General features: G+C 43.3%; 1 protein-coding gene and 1 long non-coding RNA gene across 2 annotated transcripts in view; one reads left to right on the plus strand and one right to left on the minus strand.

Annotated features, from left to right (window-relative positions):
- Positions 1–8445: 8445 nt before the first annotated feature.
- LOC141276880 (uncharacterized) lies at positions 8446–11126 on the minus strand. The gene is made up of 2 exons (XR_012327133.1): positions 9301–11126; positions 8446–9179 (listed from the first exon to the last, which is right to left on the minus strand). It is a non-coding gene; the product is annotated as an uncharacterized lncRNA (long non-coding RNA).
- UBE2V2 (ubiquitin conjugating enzyme E2 V2) overlaps positions 11003–14876 on the plus strand; it is a 33231-nt gene continuing 29357 nt past the window's right edge. Inside the window, exon 1 of the mRNA XM_004317586.4 lies at positions 11003–11131. Within this exon, the coding sequence (XP_004317634.3) occupies positions 11116–11131 (16 nt within the window). The 5' untranslated portion in view covers positions 11003–11115. The remainder of the gene's footprint in view (positions 11132–14876) is intronic.

Consider the following 14876-nt stretch of genomic DNA (forward strand, 5'->3'; position numbering starts at 1 on the left):
ATTAGAAAGTGTTCCCTCCTCTTTAATTTTTGGGAAGCATTTGAGAGGATCGGCATTAATTCTTTAGATGTTTGGTAAAATTCACCAGTGAAGCCATCTGATCCAGGGCTTTTCTTTGTTAGGAAATTTTTTTATTACTGATTCAATCTTCTTACTGGTTACAGGTTTATTCAGAGTTTCTATTTCTTCATAATTCAGTTTCAGGAGATTGTGTGTTTCTAGGAATCTGTCCATTTCCTCTAGGTTACCTCATTTGTTAGTGTACAATTGTTCATAGCAGTCTCTTACAATCCTTTCTTATCTCTGTATAATCATTAGTTATATCCCCACTTTTATTTCTGATTTTAGTCATTTGAGTCTTCTTTTTTCCTTAGTCAGTCTAGCTAAAGTTTTGTCAGTTTTGTTTATCTTCTCAAAGAGCCATCTTCAGATTTCATTGGTTTTATTGTCTTCCTAGTCTCTATTTTGTTTTCCTACACTCTAATCTTTATTGTTTTGTTCCTGTTTCTTTCCTCTGTTAGCTTTGGGCTTAGTTTGCGCTTCCTTTGCTAGTCCCTTAAGCTGTATAATTGGGTTATTAATCTGAGATCTTTCTTCTTTTTTAATGTATGTGTTTACAGCTATACATTTCCCTCTTTACACCGCTTTCACCACATCCCGTTAAGTTTTGCTATACTGTATTCTTGGGAAATTAAAAAATTTCCCTTGTGATTGCTCTTTTGACACACTGGTTGTTTCAGAGTGTATTGTTTAATTTCTACATATTTGTGAATTATCCAGTTTTCCTTCTGTTAATGATTTAAGTTTCATTTCATTGTGATAAGAAAAGATACTCAGCATGATTCCAATCTTTTAAAAATTTGTTTGACTTATTTTGTGACAGACAGTCTATCCTGCAGACTGTTCCATGTGCATTTGAGAAAACCATGGGTGATGCTGTTGTTGAGTGAAGTGTCCTACTCGTCCACAGTATTGTTCAGTCTTCTATTTCTTTCCTGATCTTTTGCTTGGTGGTTGTCTCCATTATCAGAAGTGGTGTACTGAAGACTCCAACTGTTATACAGAACTGTTATTTCTGCTTTTAAGACACAAAGGAGGAGCTAGTGATGTAAACTTGATGCCCACTCAAAGAATGAGGAAGAAGGTGGTCTTCTCCCCCTCCCCACTTTTCCTTTGATGGTAAAAATGTAGCTCACTTAGTTCTCAGGGTGGAGCCCTCTTGCCTGCCCACTTGTAGCCTTCACAAGTGTCCTATACTAATCAGATCCACTGCTTACCTCCCACTCTGTCCCTCACTGAATTCTTTCTGTGCTGGGACATGAAGAACATGAGCTGCATTAATTCCTGAGACCAGTTGTGTGGTTTCAGTTGGAATGAGAAGACTGATGATTAATATTCCCCCAACATCACCCTGTTACCTCATCACCAGTCAGAAGAATGTCCATGAGCTGATCCCACACCCTGCAACCCTCACCCCTAATGTTGCCTTAAAAACCCTTCCCTGAGAGTCCTCAGGGAGTTTGGGTCCTTTGAGCACTAGCTGGCTGTTCTCCTTGCTTGGCGCCTGTGAGTAAACACTGTACTTTCCTTCACCACAACCAGGTAGATTGGCTTTGCTGCACATCAGGTGAGCAAACCAGAGTTCGGTTCAGTAACATAAGGATTAATTTAGGCTGATTTTTTTTTAAAATATTTTTTTGGCTGTGTTGGGTCTTAGTTGCAGCACGTGGGATCTTTGTCGAGGCATGCGAGATCTTTCATTGTGGCGTGCGGGTTTTCTCTCTCTAGTCGTGGTGTGCAGGCTCCAGGGCTCATGGGCTCGTAGTTGTGGTGTGCAGCCTCCAGAGCACGTGGGCTCTGTAATTTGCAGCATGCAGGCTCTCTCACTGAGGTGCGCAAGCTCAGTAGTTGTGGCGCATGGGATTAGTTGCCCTGCAGCATGTGGGATCTTAGTTCCCTGACCAGGGATCAAATCCATGTCCCCTGTATTGGGAGGCAGATTCTTTACCACTGGACCACCAGGGAAGTCCCTAGGATGATTATTTTTAAGGCCCAAAAGACTCAGGAAGAACCTCTGGCCTTTCCCCTAACTGCCTAAAGATATAGATAGAGGAACTTGTTCTAGGAAGAGTCCTGGAAGCAGACAAATGTCCAAAATTAAGAGAATGGCTTGATAATGTGATAAATATTTTAAAGCCTTTAAAATTATAATTATGAAGATTGAGTGGAAAAATATTTTTTACTGAAAGTAGTAAATAATATATAGAATATAAGAAGAATTATAAAAATGTTTATCTGAAAGGTGTATAAGAAACTAAAAGTAGGGACTTCCCTGGTAGCACAGTGGTTAAGACTCTGCGCTCCCAATGCAGGGGGCCCGGGTTTGATCCCTGGTCAGGGAACTAGATCCTGAATGCATGCTGCAGCTAAGAGTTCGCAAGCCACAACTAAGGAGCTGGCGAGCCACAACTAAGGAGCCCGCCTGCCACAACTAAGACCTGGTGCAACCGAATTGAAAAAAAAAAAAGAAACTAAAAGTGGATGTGTTAAAGAAATAGTCATGAATAAATTATTACAGAATTATTAACAAAATATTTTATGTTGCTATCTCTTTTCTTTAAAAAAGAAAAAGAGGGCTTCCCTGATGGCACAGTGGTTGAGAGTCTGCCTGCCGATGCAGGGGACGTGGGTTCGTGACCCAGTCCGGGAAGATCCCACATGCCGTGGAGCGGCTGGGCCCGTGAGCCATGGCTGCTGAGCCTGCACATCCGGAGCCTGTGCTCCGCAACGGGAGAGGCCACAACAGTGAGAGGCCCGCATAGCACACACACACAAAAAAAAAACAGAAAAAAAAAAAAGGAATTTACATATCTAGGAAATTTATGACTTTATGTCAGATCCTCCCTCTCAAGGAGTTCTATGTAACCCCGAGTCACCTCCCTACTTTTAGCATATGCAGTTCACATTATTTCAGTGGTTGTCCGTTCTTCCCAGCTATGGACTTAAAACTTCAAACATTACCAATGTTCCTCAGAATCCCCTTCATAGAAAAAAAAAAAAACAAGGGAGTAACAACAAATTCCATCTGTATTATCTTGGTTTTCATTACCTCCTGTTTATTTAGATTTAAGAATGCTCCAGCTGCTGAATGTGAGGAAGAAGAATGGACCCACTGAATGTGGACTTAACACCATGACAACCAGTCAGTATTCTAACAGGAGGAGGAGAATTGAGAGCGCCGACACGTTAATCTTGGCACTGTCGTGAAAACGCTTACTTACGGGGTTCTGGGTTTGAACAGTCAGCTCTCAGTACACAGTGAATAATGAGTCTACTTTCACCCTACCACTTTGCCTGCCAGGACACTTCAGAAAGGATGCACTACGTCTGGGGGTGGCTGGAATGGATAGCAGAAATTTGTAGTCCTTCCCCTGGGAGGTTGCTCTAGCAGAGCATAGCCAGCAATAATCCCTGTCCAAATCCCAGGTGATGGGATCTGATCAGCCTGACTGAGAACAGGGGAACCTCTAGAGGTACTGGCAAGAGACTGCAAGAAGCGGGCAGGGATGATGTTCAGCTGAGATGTACTGGGAAGGAAAGAGGTCCAAGTAGAAGCAATGGCCAGTGACAAGACCCTGGAGTGGTTGTGAATCTTCATTGTTGGAGGGATAGTGAGGAAGCACACGGGTTGGGTAAGAAAGAGCGAAGAGGAGAGGAGTAGGAGGTGAAGATGGGAGATAAGGGAGCAGACATGGCAATAGACCATGTAGAGCCTTCCAGGCCATTGCAAGAACTTCAGCTGAGTATGACGAAAGCCACTGGAGAATTTTTATTTTAAATAGTTTTTTTTTAAAGCAGTCTAGGTTCATAGCAAAACTGAGTGATTTCCCATATATGTCCCTCCCCCACACATGCATAGTGTCCCCCATTATCAACACCCCTGACCAGATGGTAAACTTGTTACAATAAACCTACACTGATGCATCATAATCACCCAAAGCCCACAGTTTATATTATGGTTCACTCTCTGTGTTGTACACTCCATGGGCTTGGACAAATGTATAATGACATGTATCCACCATTATAACATCATACAGAGTAGTTCCACTGCACTAAAAGTCCTCTGTGCTCTGCGTACTCATCCCTCCCTCTCCCGTAACTCCTAGCAACCACTGATCTTTTTATTGTCTCCTCAGTTGTGACTTTTCCAGAATGTCCTACAGTATGTAGCCTTTTTCAGATTAGCTTCCTTCACTTAATATACAGTAATATGCATTTGTTTCTTCCCTGTCTTTTCATGACTTCATAGCTCATTTTTTAAAGCACTGAATAATATTCCACTGTCTATATACTGTACATCACAGTTTATGTATCCATTCACCTACTAACATCTTGGCTGCTTCCAAGTTTTGGCAATCATGAATAAAGCTACTATAAACATTAATGTGTACGTTTTGAGTGAACATAAGTTTTCAACTCCTTTGGGTAAATATCAAGGAGCAAAACTGCTGGATTATATAGGAAGAGTATATTTAGTTTTGTAAGAAACTGCCAGACTGCTTCCAAAGTGACTGCACCAGTTTAAAATTTTTATTTATTTATTTACTTACTTGGCTGCATCGGGTCCTAGTTGTGGCATGTGGGCTCTTTGTTGCTGTGTGTGGGATCTTCCTTGCTGCATGCAGGATCTTTAGTTGTGGCATGCGAACGCTTAGTTGCATCATGCGGGATCTAGTTCCCCAACCAGGGATCAAACCCTGGCCCCCTGCGATGGGAGCACGGAGTCTTAACCACTGTGCCACCAGGGAAGCCCCGGATGCACCATTTTTCATCCTCACCAGCAACAAATGAGAATTCCTGTGGCTCCACATCCTCACTGGCATCTGGTGCTATCAGTGCTCTGGGTTTGGCCATTCTAATAGGTGTGTAGCAATATCTCATTACTGTTTTAGTTTGCCTTTCCCTGATGACATATGTTCTGCATCTTTTCATGTGCTATCTGCCATCAGTATTTCTTCTTTGGTGAGGTGTCTGCTAAGGTCTTTAGCTCACTTTTCAATCAGATTGTTTGTTTTCTTATTGTTGAGTTTTAAAAGTTCTTATAATTTGATAAGAGTCCTTTATGAGATGGGTCTTTTATAAATATTTCTCCTGTCTGTGGCTTGTCTTTTCATTCTCTTGACAGTGTTTTTTTTGCAAAGCAGAAAATTTTAACTTAAGTCCAGCTTATCAGTTCTTTCATGGATGGTACCTTCAGTGTCTTACCTAAAAAGTCATTGCCAAGCCCAAGGTCATCTAGGCTTTTTCCTATGTTAACTTCTAGGAATTTTATGGTATTGCATTATATACTTCAGTCTGTGATCCATTTCAAGTTAATATTTGTGAAGGGCATAAGGTCTGTGTCTAGAATCTTTTCTTTTTTTTGCACCTGGATGTTCAGTTGCTCAAGTATCATTTGTTGAAAAGACTACCTTTGCTCCATTGTATTGCCTTTGCTGCCTGTCAAAGATCAGTTGACTCTATTTATATAGGTCTATTTATGGACTCTCTATTCTGTTCGATTTATCAATTCTTTCACCAATACGATTTTGTCTTTGTCACAGAAGCTTCGTAGAAAGTCTTGAATTCAAACAGGGTCAGTCCTCCAACTTTGCTCTTTTCCTTTAATATTTTGTTGGCTACCCTGGGTCTTTGCCTCTTGGTATAAACTTTAGAATCAGGATACATACTGGGATTTTGATTGGGATCACACTGAATCTATAGATTAATTTGGAAAGAACTGACATCCTGATGATATTGAGTTTTCCTATCCAAGAACATGAAATATCTCTCCATTTATTTATTTCTTCTTTGATTTTGTTTATCAGAGTTTTGTAAGTTTACTCAGATAGACCTTATATGTAGTTAGGTTTGTAACTAAGTAATTTTGGGGGTGCTTATATTAGCACTGTTTTTAATTTCAAACTCCACTTGATCATTACTGATACATAGAAAAGTGATAGACTTTTGTATGATAACTTTGTATCCTGCAACCTTTCTATAATTGCTTATTAGTTCCAGATTTTCTTGTTGATTCTTTCAGATATTCTACATAGGAAATCATGTCATTGGCAAACAAATAAGTTTCTTTCTTTCTTCTCCAGTACAGTGTTGAAAAGGAGTGGTGAGAAGGGGCATCCTTGTCTTTTTCTTGATCTTAGTGGAAAATCTAGTTTGTTAGCTTTATCATGTCAGCTGTTGGCTTTTTGCAGATATTCTTCATCAGGTTGAGGAAGTCCCCTCTATTCCTATTTTACTGATAACTTTTGTCATGAATGAGTGTTGGATTTTATCATATGCTTTTCTGTATCTATTGATATGATCATGTGGCTTTTGTTTATAACCTATTGATATGATGAATTACATTGATTTTTGAATGTTGAAATAGCCTTGCATCCCTGAGATAAATCCCACTTGGTTATGGTGTGTAATTCTTTTTATACATTGTTGAATTCTATTTGCTAATTTTTTTTTTGTTTTTTGTTTGTTTGTTTTTGTGGCACACGGGCCTCTCACTGCTGTGGCCTCTTCCATTACGGTGCACAGGCTCTGGACACGCAGGCTCAGCGGCCATGGCTCACGGGCCCAGCCGCTCCGTGGCATGTGGGATCTTCCCAGACCGGGGCACGAGCCCGTGTCCCCTGCATCGGCAGGCGGACTCTCAACCACTGCGCCACCAGGGAAGCCCTATTTGCTAATATTTTGTTGAGGATTTTTGCATCTATGTTGAAGAGATAGATTGGTTTGTAGTTTTCTTTTCTTATAATGTCTTTGGTTTTGCTAGTAGGGTAATGCTGACCTCACAGAATGAGGTAGGAAGTATTCCCTCTGTTCTATCTTCTGAAAGAGTTTGTAGAGAATTGGTATAATTTTTTCCTTAAATGTCTGATAGAATTGACCAGTAAAATTGGTGGGCCTGGTGCTTTGTTTTGGAAAGTTACCGATTGTTGATTTTTCTTCTTTAGTGTATAGGTCTATAATATATAGAGAGACCTATGCGTACTATTTTGTCTGTAAGCTTTGGCAAATTGTATCTTTCAAGGAATTGGTCCATTTCATCTGGGTTGTAAAATTTGGGGCATAGATTTGTTCATAGTCTTCCTTTATTATCCTTTTAATGTCAATAGGATTTGTAGTGATGTGCCCTCTTTCATTTCTGGTATTAGTAATATGTGTCTTCTGTCTGTCTTGTTAGCCTGGCTAGAGGCTTATTGATCTTTTCAAAGAACCAGATTTTGGTTTTGTTGATTTTCTCTATGGATTTCCTGTTTTCAATTTCATTGCTTTCTACTCTTAATTTTTATTATTTCTTTACTTCTGCTTACTTTGGATTTAATTGGCTCTTTTTCTGGTTTCCTAAGGTGGAAGCTTAGATGAATGATTTCACTTCTCTCTTCTTTTCTAACATTGCATGCAATGCTCAAAATTTCCCTCTAAGTACTGCTTTCACTGTATCCCACAAATTTTGACAAGTTCTGTTTTCATTTTTTAAAAAGCTTTATAGCAATCCCAGGAATTCTCTGGCATTACAGTGGTTAGGACTCAGTACTTTCACTGCCAGGGCCTGGGTTCAATCCCTGGTCAGGGCACTGAGATCCCACAAGCCTCACAGCATTGCCAAAAAAAAAAAAAAAAAAGCTTTATACCAATCCGTATCAAAATACCAATGGCATTTTTCACAGAACTAGAATAATTCTAAAATTTGTATGGAATCAAAAAAAGACCTTGAATAGCCAAAGCAATCTTGAGAAAGAAGAACAGAGCTGGAGGCATCACACTCCTAGACTTCAGACTATACTACAGAGCTACATTAGTCAAAACAGTATGATGCTATCATTCAGTCCTCACCCATCAGTTGCTGATGAGGCAACTAAGATCTACAGAGGGCTGCACAGTTAGATAATGAAGACAGGATTAGTCCAGGTCTAACAATTTCCATTAAATGAGCTGTGTGGAAACACCAGTGTATGCGAGTAAGGTTTCCCTTTCTCCTGGACTGTCATCTGTCTCTCTGGTTTCCTCCTCTGTCCCTAACCCAGGGTCCACAAGGTAAAGGCACTTACAAACACCACTGGCTTACCAGTAGGCTGATGTACAGATGCTTCTGCCAAAACAGTGAGTCCAAATAAACTTTTTGACAAAACAAACACCAAAAACAGTATGAAATGAGCACAAAAACACGCACATAGATCCATGGGACAGAATGGAGAGCCCAGAAATAAACCATGCATTTGTGGTCAATTAATCTACAACAAAGAAGGTAAGAATATAACTGATTACCGTAATTGTACATTAGCTAACCTTACAAATACTGAGTAACCATTACCATGCATCAATAAGCTTCACTGACTCCCAAAATATGTGTAGACTGAATTACACACTTCTAAATGATACCAGAGACAAAGATGAAATCTCAAGAGAAATTTACAAAGTTTTCTTTTTTTAATTGAGGTATAGCTGATTTACAATATTGTATTAGTTTCAGGTGTACAACACAGTGATTCTAAATTTGTACATTATATGCCATTTAAAGTTATTATAAAACATTGGGTGTATTCCCTGTCCTGTACAATATTTGTACCTCTTAATCCCCTCCATCTTCTCTCTCCTCCCTCCTTCTCACCACTGGTAACCACTAGTTTGTTCTCTACATGTGAGAGTCTGTTTCTATTTTGTTACATTAATTCGTTTGTTTCATATTTTATTTTATTTTATTTTATTTGTAGTATGTGAGCCCCCACTGTTGTGGCCTCTCCCGTTGCGGAGCACAAGCTCCGGACGCGCAGGCTCAGCGGCCATGGCTCACGGGCCCAGCCGCTCCGCGGCATGTGGGATCTTCCTGAACTGGGGCACGAACCCATGTCCCCTGCATCGGCAGGCAGACTCTCAACCACTGCGCCACCAGGGAAGCCCTGTTTCATATTTTAGATTCCACACGCAAGTGAAAACATCAGAATATTTGTCTTTCTCTGTCTCGCTTCACTTAGCATAATACCCCCAAGTCCAACCATGTAGTTGACAACGCTAAAATTTCATTCTTTTTAACGGCTGAGTACTATTCCATTGTGTATATATATTCCACGTCTTCTTTATCCACTCATCTGCTGATGGGCACTTAGGCTGCTTCCACACCTTGGCGACTGTAAGAGAGTGTATTAGTTTCCCGCTGCTGCAGAACAAATGATGCCAAAACGTAGTGGCCGAAAACAACAAACATGTGTTATCTCATTTTCGGAGGGTCAGGAATCAGGCAACCTTTACCTGGGGTGCTCTGCCTCAAGGACTCTAGCAGAGTGGCCCTTAAGGTGTTGCCTGGGCCAAAGTGTCACCCGAAGACCTGAGTGGGGCGGATCTGCTTTCGAGCTCACCCCGCCATGTCTGTTGACAGGATTCAGCTCCTCAGGCTGTTGAACTGAGTGCTTCACTTCCTCAAGATTAGTTATTGGCCAGAGGCTGATGTTCCTCGCCATGTGGGCTTCTCTGTAAGGTAGCTGTCAAGATGAGAGCTGGCTTCCCTCAGAGGGAGCAAGAGAGCAAGGTATGCAAGCTAGCAGTCGTTTTTTACTTTCTGTTTTTTTCGGGGGCCTCACCACGCGGCTTGTGGGATGATCTTAGTTCCCCCACCCGGGATCCAACCCGGGCCCTGGGCAGTGGAAGTGCCGGGTCCTAACCCCTGGATCACCAGGGAAGTCCTTGCAATGTAGTCTTCTTAAACAAAATCTCAGAAGCAATACCCCACACTTCTATCTTATTTTATTCTTTCTTTTAAAATTGATTTTTATTGGCGTAGAGTCACTTTACCGTGTTGTTGGTTCCTTGCTGCACAGCAAGCTGAGTCAGTCATACGTACACGGATACCCACTCTTGCTTAGATTTCTGTAAGACATGGGCTGCTTCAGGAATTTGCGTGCATCCTGGCAGGGGCCACGCTAATCCTCCCTGCTCTGGTCCAATCTTAGGGTATGTGCCGCCGCAGTGGACACTGCCTTATCTTATTCACTGGAAGCTGGTCAGTAAACACAGCTCCCACAAAAGGCAGAGGAATATTAAAGAGCAAGGCATGAGGCCAAGAGAGGGCCACCGGGAGCCGCGGCAGAGGCTTCCCATCGCAGAGAGCAAACCGAACAGCGCCCGCTCAGCCGCTTCATTTTAGGGGGTGTGGCTGGGACCAAGCACTGACACCCCTTCCACGTTCAGAACCGAGCGGAGGGTCTGTCTCGTCCCCAAGCCTCCGCAGAGTGCAAGGGACGGGTAAACAGGGGTGCAGGACGGAGAGCAGCAGCCCACCCAGCAGGCCCACCGCCCGGCCACAGAACGAGCCCCACTAATGCGGGCCGGGGCGGGGAGAGGTCCGCGCGCCCCGGGGACGTCGTGGCCTCGGGGGTCGTCCCGGTCGTCCCCGCGGCCGCCCGAGCCGCGTGGGCAGCTCCGCCCTCTGGACGCAGTGATGCTCCCCAATCACTCACAAGCGGAAGGAACTTTCTAGACTCAGGCACAGACTTCTATCACGTTTCTCTCGCGAGCCTATCTCAAAGAAAGCACGAACAAGGTGGTTTAATTCTAGCGGCTCCTTAAACTTTTTGTCACTCCTTGAATCATTTTCAACGGAACCGTCAATGCCCCTGTCTGGTCAGGGCCTCATTTCCACACGCACTTCGTCGAACTCCACACAGACGCCACCCTCCCCCACGACCGAGGACGGCCCTCTGGGCGACGCTAGCGCACCTGCTCCGACGCACGCCTATGACGTCAGAGCCGGCGCGGGCTCTCGGAGCACGTTCCCCGCCTGGAGCATTCTGGCCTCGCGCTCTTCCTCTCTGTCATGGTGACTGACTCAAGTCTGTTCCCTGAGCTTAACCTGCACCCTCGCACTCTGATTTAGCGGGCCCGTCCCAGGAAGCCGGAAGCCGGAAGCCGGAAGCCGGAAGCCGGAAGCCGCGGGGCGGGTCCGCGTTGACGCGCCGGAAGCTGCGGGGCGGGAGCCTGGGGCCGGAAGCCGCGGGGCGGGCGGCGGCGCTCCCGGAGGTAGCGCGGACGTCGCGTGCGTCCGGGCGGTGCGTCGGGCTGCAGGAGAAGATGGCGGTCTCCACAGGTCAGTACGCTGCCGGGCCGCCTGCTTTTCCATCCCAGACCTCGCTGCGCCTCTGCGCACAGGTGGCGGCCGGCCTGGCGGTGTGGGAGAAGCCGGAGTAAGGGCCCCCGGCCGCCGGACTTTCCGCGGAGCGCAGCCGGAGCAGGGAGGGTCCTGGCGGCCGTCGGGGCGGCGGTCGTGCCCGCGCGTCGGCTACGTGCCTGGGGGCTGGGCTGGGCCGGGCCGGCTGGCCCGGGGCTCTGGCGGGCGGTGCGGGAGCGAGGAGGGGAGCCCGGGCGGGCCGCGTCCACCAGGGCGCGCGAGGCCTCGCGTGAGGGTCCTGGATGGAGCGGGTCCGACCCCCCGGCTCGCCCTGACGTGGGCGGAGGACAGGGCCGTTCTTACCGACTGAATGCGTGTGGTCTTTCTTTCGCTAGAGTGAAAAACTGAGGTGCAGACTAAATAGAAGCAAGGAGCTAGGTGAACGCTAATTGAAGAAAAAGCGGTTTCTTAGATTAGCTGTTCCGCTCTTCTCGTACTGAATACAGTTTTAGTTTCCTCTGAGCACAGACGTTGAAATTCGGTATTAACACTAAGGTTTTAGAAATTTGACCATTACAGAATGTTTAAAGGGGGACAGTTTTATTACTTAAAACGTTAAGACGTATGGTCTTTAATTTTTCTAATCATTATTGAACCGTGGCTGTGGAACAGTGTGGTTTTGTATTTCATGCCATCATTGCATAATAACACGAATTTTCAAGTCTTTGTGTACTTACGTGGAAGGCTTCGGTGTATGTTGTGATGGGTATTTTTAAGGTAGTGCCGTTCTCCCTTCATTTTAATGAAGAATTGCGTCTTTTGTATCGCATCTTTATTACGTACAGGTGTCAGGATAAGCTGTTTAACGATTTTAGCGTTGGGGAGCTATTTCGGTACACTTGAGGTCAGAGCTAGCTAGTAAAGCGTGGATGATTTAAAAAGTGACATTTTAGTGTTAAAACTTCACTGTCCTTGCTATTTGAAATCGAGTGTGCTTGTGCATTAAAACTCCATGTCTTTTTAAGAGTTGTGCTTCGTACCTGAAGGTTCTTGAAAATTTAGTAGTAAAGTGGTGTGTTTCAGTTTGACTGATAATCTTCATTTTGTGGATTTCACTTTTTTATTTAAATACAATTTTTCTCCCCTCTAACGTTGTACCTGTGAGAGAGTGTGGAAATATTTTGAAAAGACCAATGATTAGATTATGTTAATGGCAGGTGCCCTTTGCTAACCACAGTGAGTCATTTTTGGAAGTTGACTATGAATTATAAAGAAGTTGCTGAGAGATTACTAGCACGTTTATTGTACATTGGAAGCCTGTATTTTCTAGTTTATATTTCAGCATTCTAATTGTTACATTTACGCTGCTTTTAAATTTATGAGATTTGAAACCTGAGCATAATCAGAAAGAATATCTTTTAGGCAGTTAGTTGATGCTTTCTTAAATCACTGAAATTTGTTTTGAAACTGTTGTTAAAAATTGCCTTGGCGAATTTCATATACCGTTTATTCCTTTTCTGTGCTTTACAACATTGACACTATCGTCCAGCTTGGGGAGAGGGGAGTGCAGAAGCAGTTTTGGACTATGTTTCGAAACTATTTTTAAATTATATTTTCTCTTAGTTCTACTTTTGTATTGTTTGCCTCTTGGTAGCAAGGGAGGGAAACAGTACCCGTGTATTTGTGAAATAAATGTGATAAAGCTTGAAATTTTAAAATTAGGGTGTACTGTACATGTTTTTTTTGTTTTTTGTTTTTGCGGTACGCAGGCCTCTCCCTGCCGTGGCCTCTCCCGTTGTGGAGCACAGGCTCTGGACGCACAGGCCCAGCGGCCATGGCTCACGGGCCCAGCTGCTTCGCGGCATGTGGGATCCTCCCTGACTGGGGCACAAACCCGCGTCCCCTGCATCGGCAGGCGGACCCTCAACCACTGCGCCACCAGGGAAGTCCCATGATTTTTTATTTAAGCCAAAATAATCTTGATAAAAATAGCTCTTTAATAGTCCAAAAAGAAAAAGACACCTCACAGATATTTTTTAAAATTTTAACTAAAGCATTATATTTTAACTTGCATTTCCTAAATCATATGCTTTTAGTCTTTCTGTTACTGGAAGAAAAATTGGCAGGAAGAATTCTAACTAGACTGAGACCTCTAAGCTGACCATACCATTTGGTCCTCTTTGTTATGCAGTTGAGTAAACTGAGGCCTGAGGAAATATAAGGTTTTACATAGTTGGTTAGCAGTAGAGTCCAGATCAGAATCAGGTTTTTTACTCTCAGTCTAGTGCTTTTTCCATCATGAGCAGTTATGAATTTGGAATAATCCTGAAATCAGGAATCTTACTTCCTTTTAGGCTTGAGAGTGGCTTTCATACTTCTCTTCCTAGCAGAATCCTTGTTTCAGACTGTCAGATGCTTCTCGTGGACAGAAGTAGGGCTGTGGTGGAGACCCCACTGGCTAGGTTCCTCTTTCCCAAGAGACAGTCACCTCGGGGGTCAAGATGATTTCATAGGACACGGCTTAAGAAACACGACTCTTTGGGATAGAAATTTGTTAGTATATTTAGTACCTGTGATTCAAAAATTTAATCACATCTCAGCACTAAAAGAAGTATTAATGTTAGATTAAAAAGTGTGGTAAGTCTACGTAAGCCATATAGGTGGAAAACAACCACAGTGAAGCCTAATTACCTTTTTCAGAAGTGGGAAGCATTATGTTTACTGGAACAGGAACTGGGTTGGCTGTGTTTTGATTCCCCTGCTGCCCTGGTAGATTGCCATGCTAGGCGTGCAGTGAGTCTCATAAGCCTTGCTTTTCCGTCCCTTCTATGAAAAGTTTGGACTACATGATTTTGTTTGTTTTCCCCATCTTCGGGATGAAGATTTGTGGATATGGGCAGAACTTGGGAGTAGTAATAGAAGAAGAGATTTGCAGGTGTAAATCATAGAACCTGGAAATTAAACAATACAAGAGCTGAACTGTAATAGTCCAGGGTATTTCCCTCTTGAGACTTTAATAACAGGCCTGGTAGATTTGTCTATGTGAGTTAGGAACCTGGGTGCTCTTGATGTATGTTTGCTCTTGGTAATATCGTCAGGCAATACAACCTATCAGCAGTCCTCCCTTTGCGTGGTAGTTTGGGTGGCATACTGAAACTGTTCAGGGCAATCTTACTAAGTAAGAAGAATTATGATTATTCTGTGACCTTTGAAAATGTTTGCTGAAACATTGAAAATTCCTGGGGTTGCAAGCATATAGGAAAAATGGAAAAAATAGTAAAACTAACATTTGTTTAGCACACTGTAGTTTAAACGTGAGAGATTAAGAACTAGTGTTTTTGGTTATAAAACGCTTGTCAAGATTAGTTTGAACAATGCTTGCCTTATCTTTTTATCGTATAACTTATGTGGAACAAGTATCTTTTCTGTGCTTTGGTGAATTGTCATACTCCAAAATTTGGATCTGCTTCCAGTATTTTGTCATTTGTGCTTTCAGTGTTAGGAAATATCTCTGAGAGTTTCTTTATTGTGAAGTTTTTCACTTCCTCTGGGACACGGTCATCCTTTTCCTACATCTCTTTTCCTCATTTATGTCAATAAGCTCATGTTCACAGAATTCCTCTGCCTGCTCTTCCGGAGTCTCTCCAATGTTCCCACGGTCAAATTTCTTCTGTGGCTCTCTTTACATTTGTTCAGATTTCACTTCCCGTGTTGCCAGTTCTTG

Source organism: Tursiops truncatus, chromosome 17 (assembly GCF_011762595.2).
Source record: "Tursiops truncatus isolate mTurTru1 chromosome 17, mTurTru1.mat.Y, whole genome shotgun sequence".
Taxonomy (NCBI): Eukaryota; Metazoa; Chordata; class Mammalia; order Artiodactyla; family Delphinidae; genus Tursiops; species Tursiops truncatus.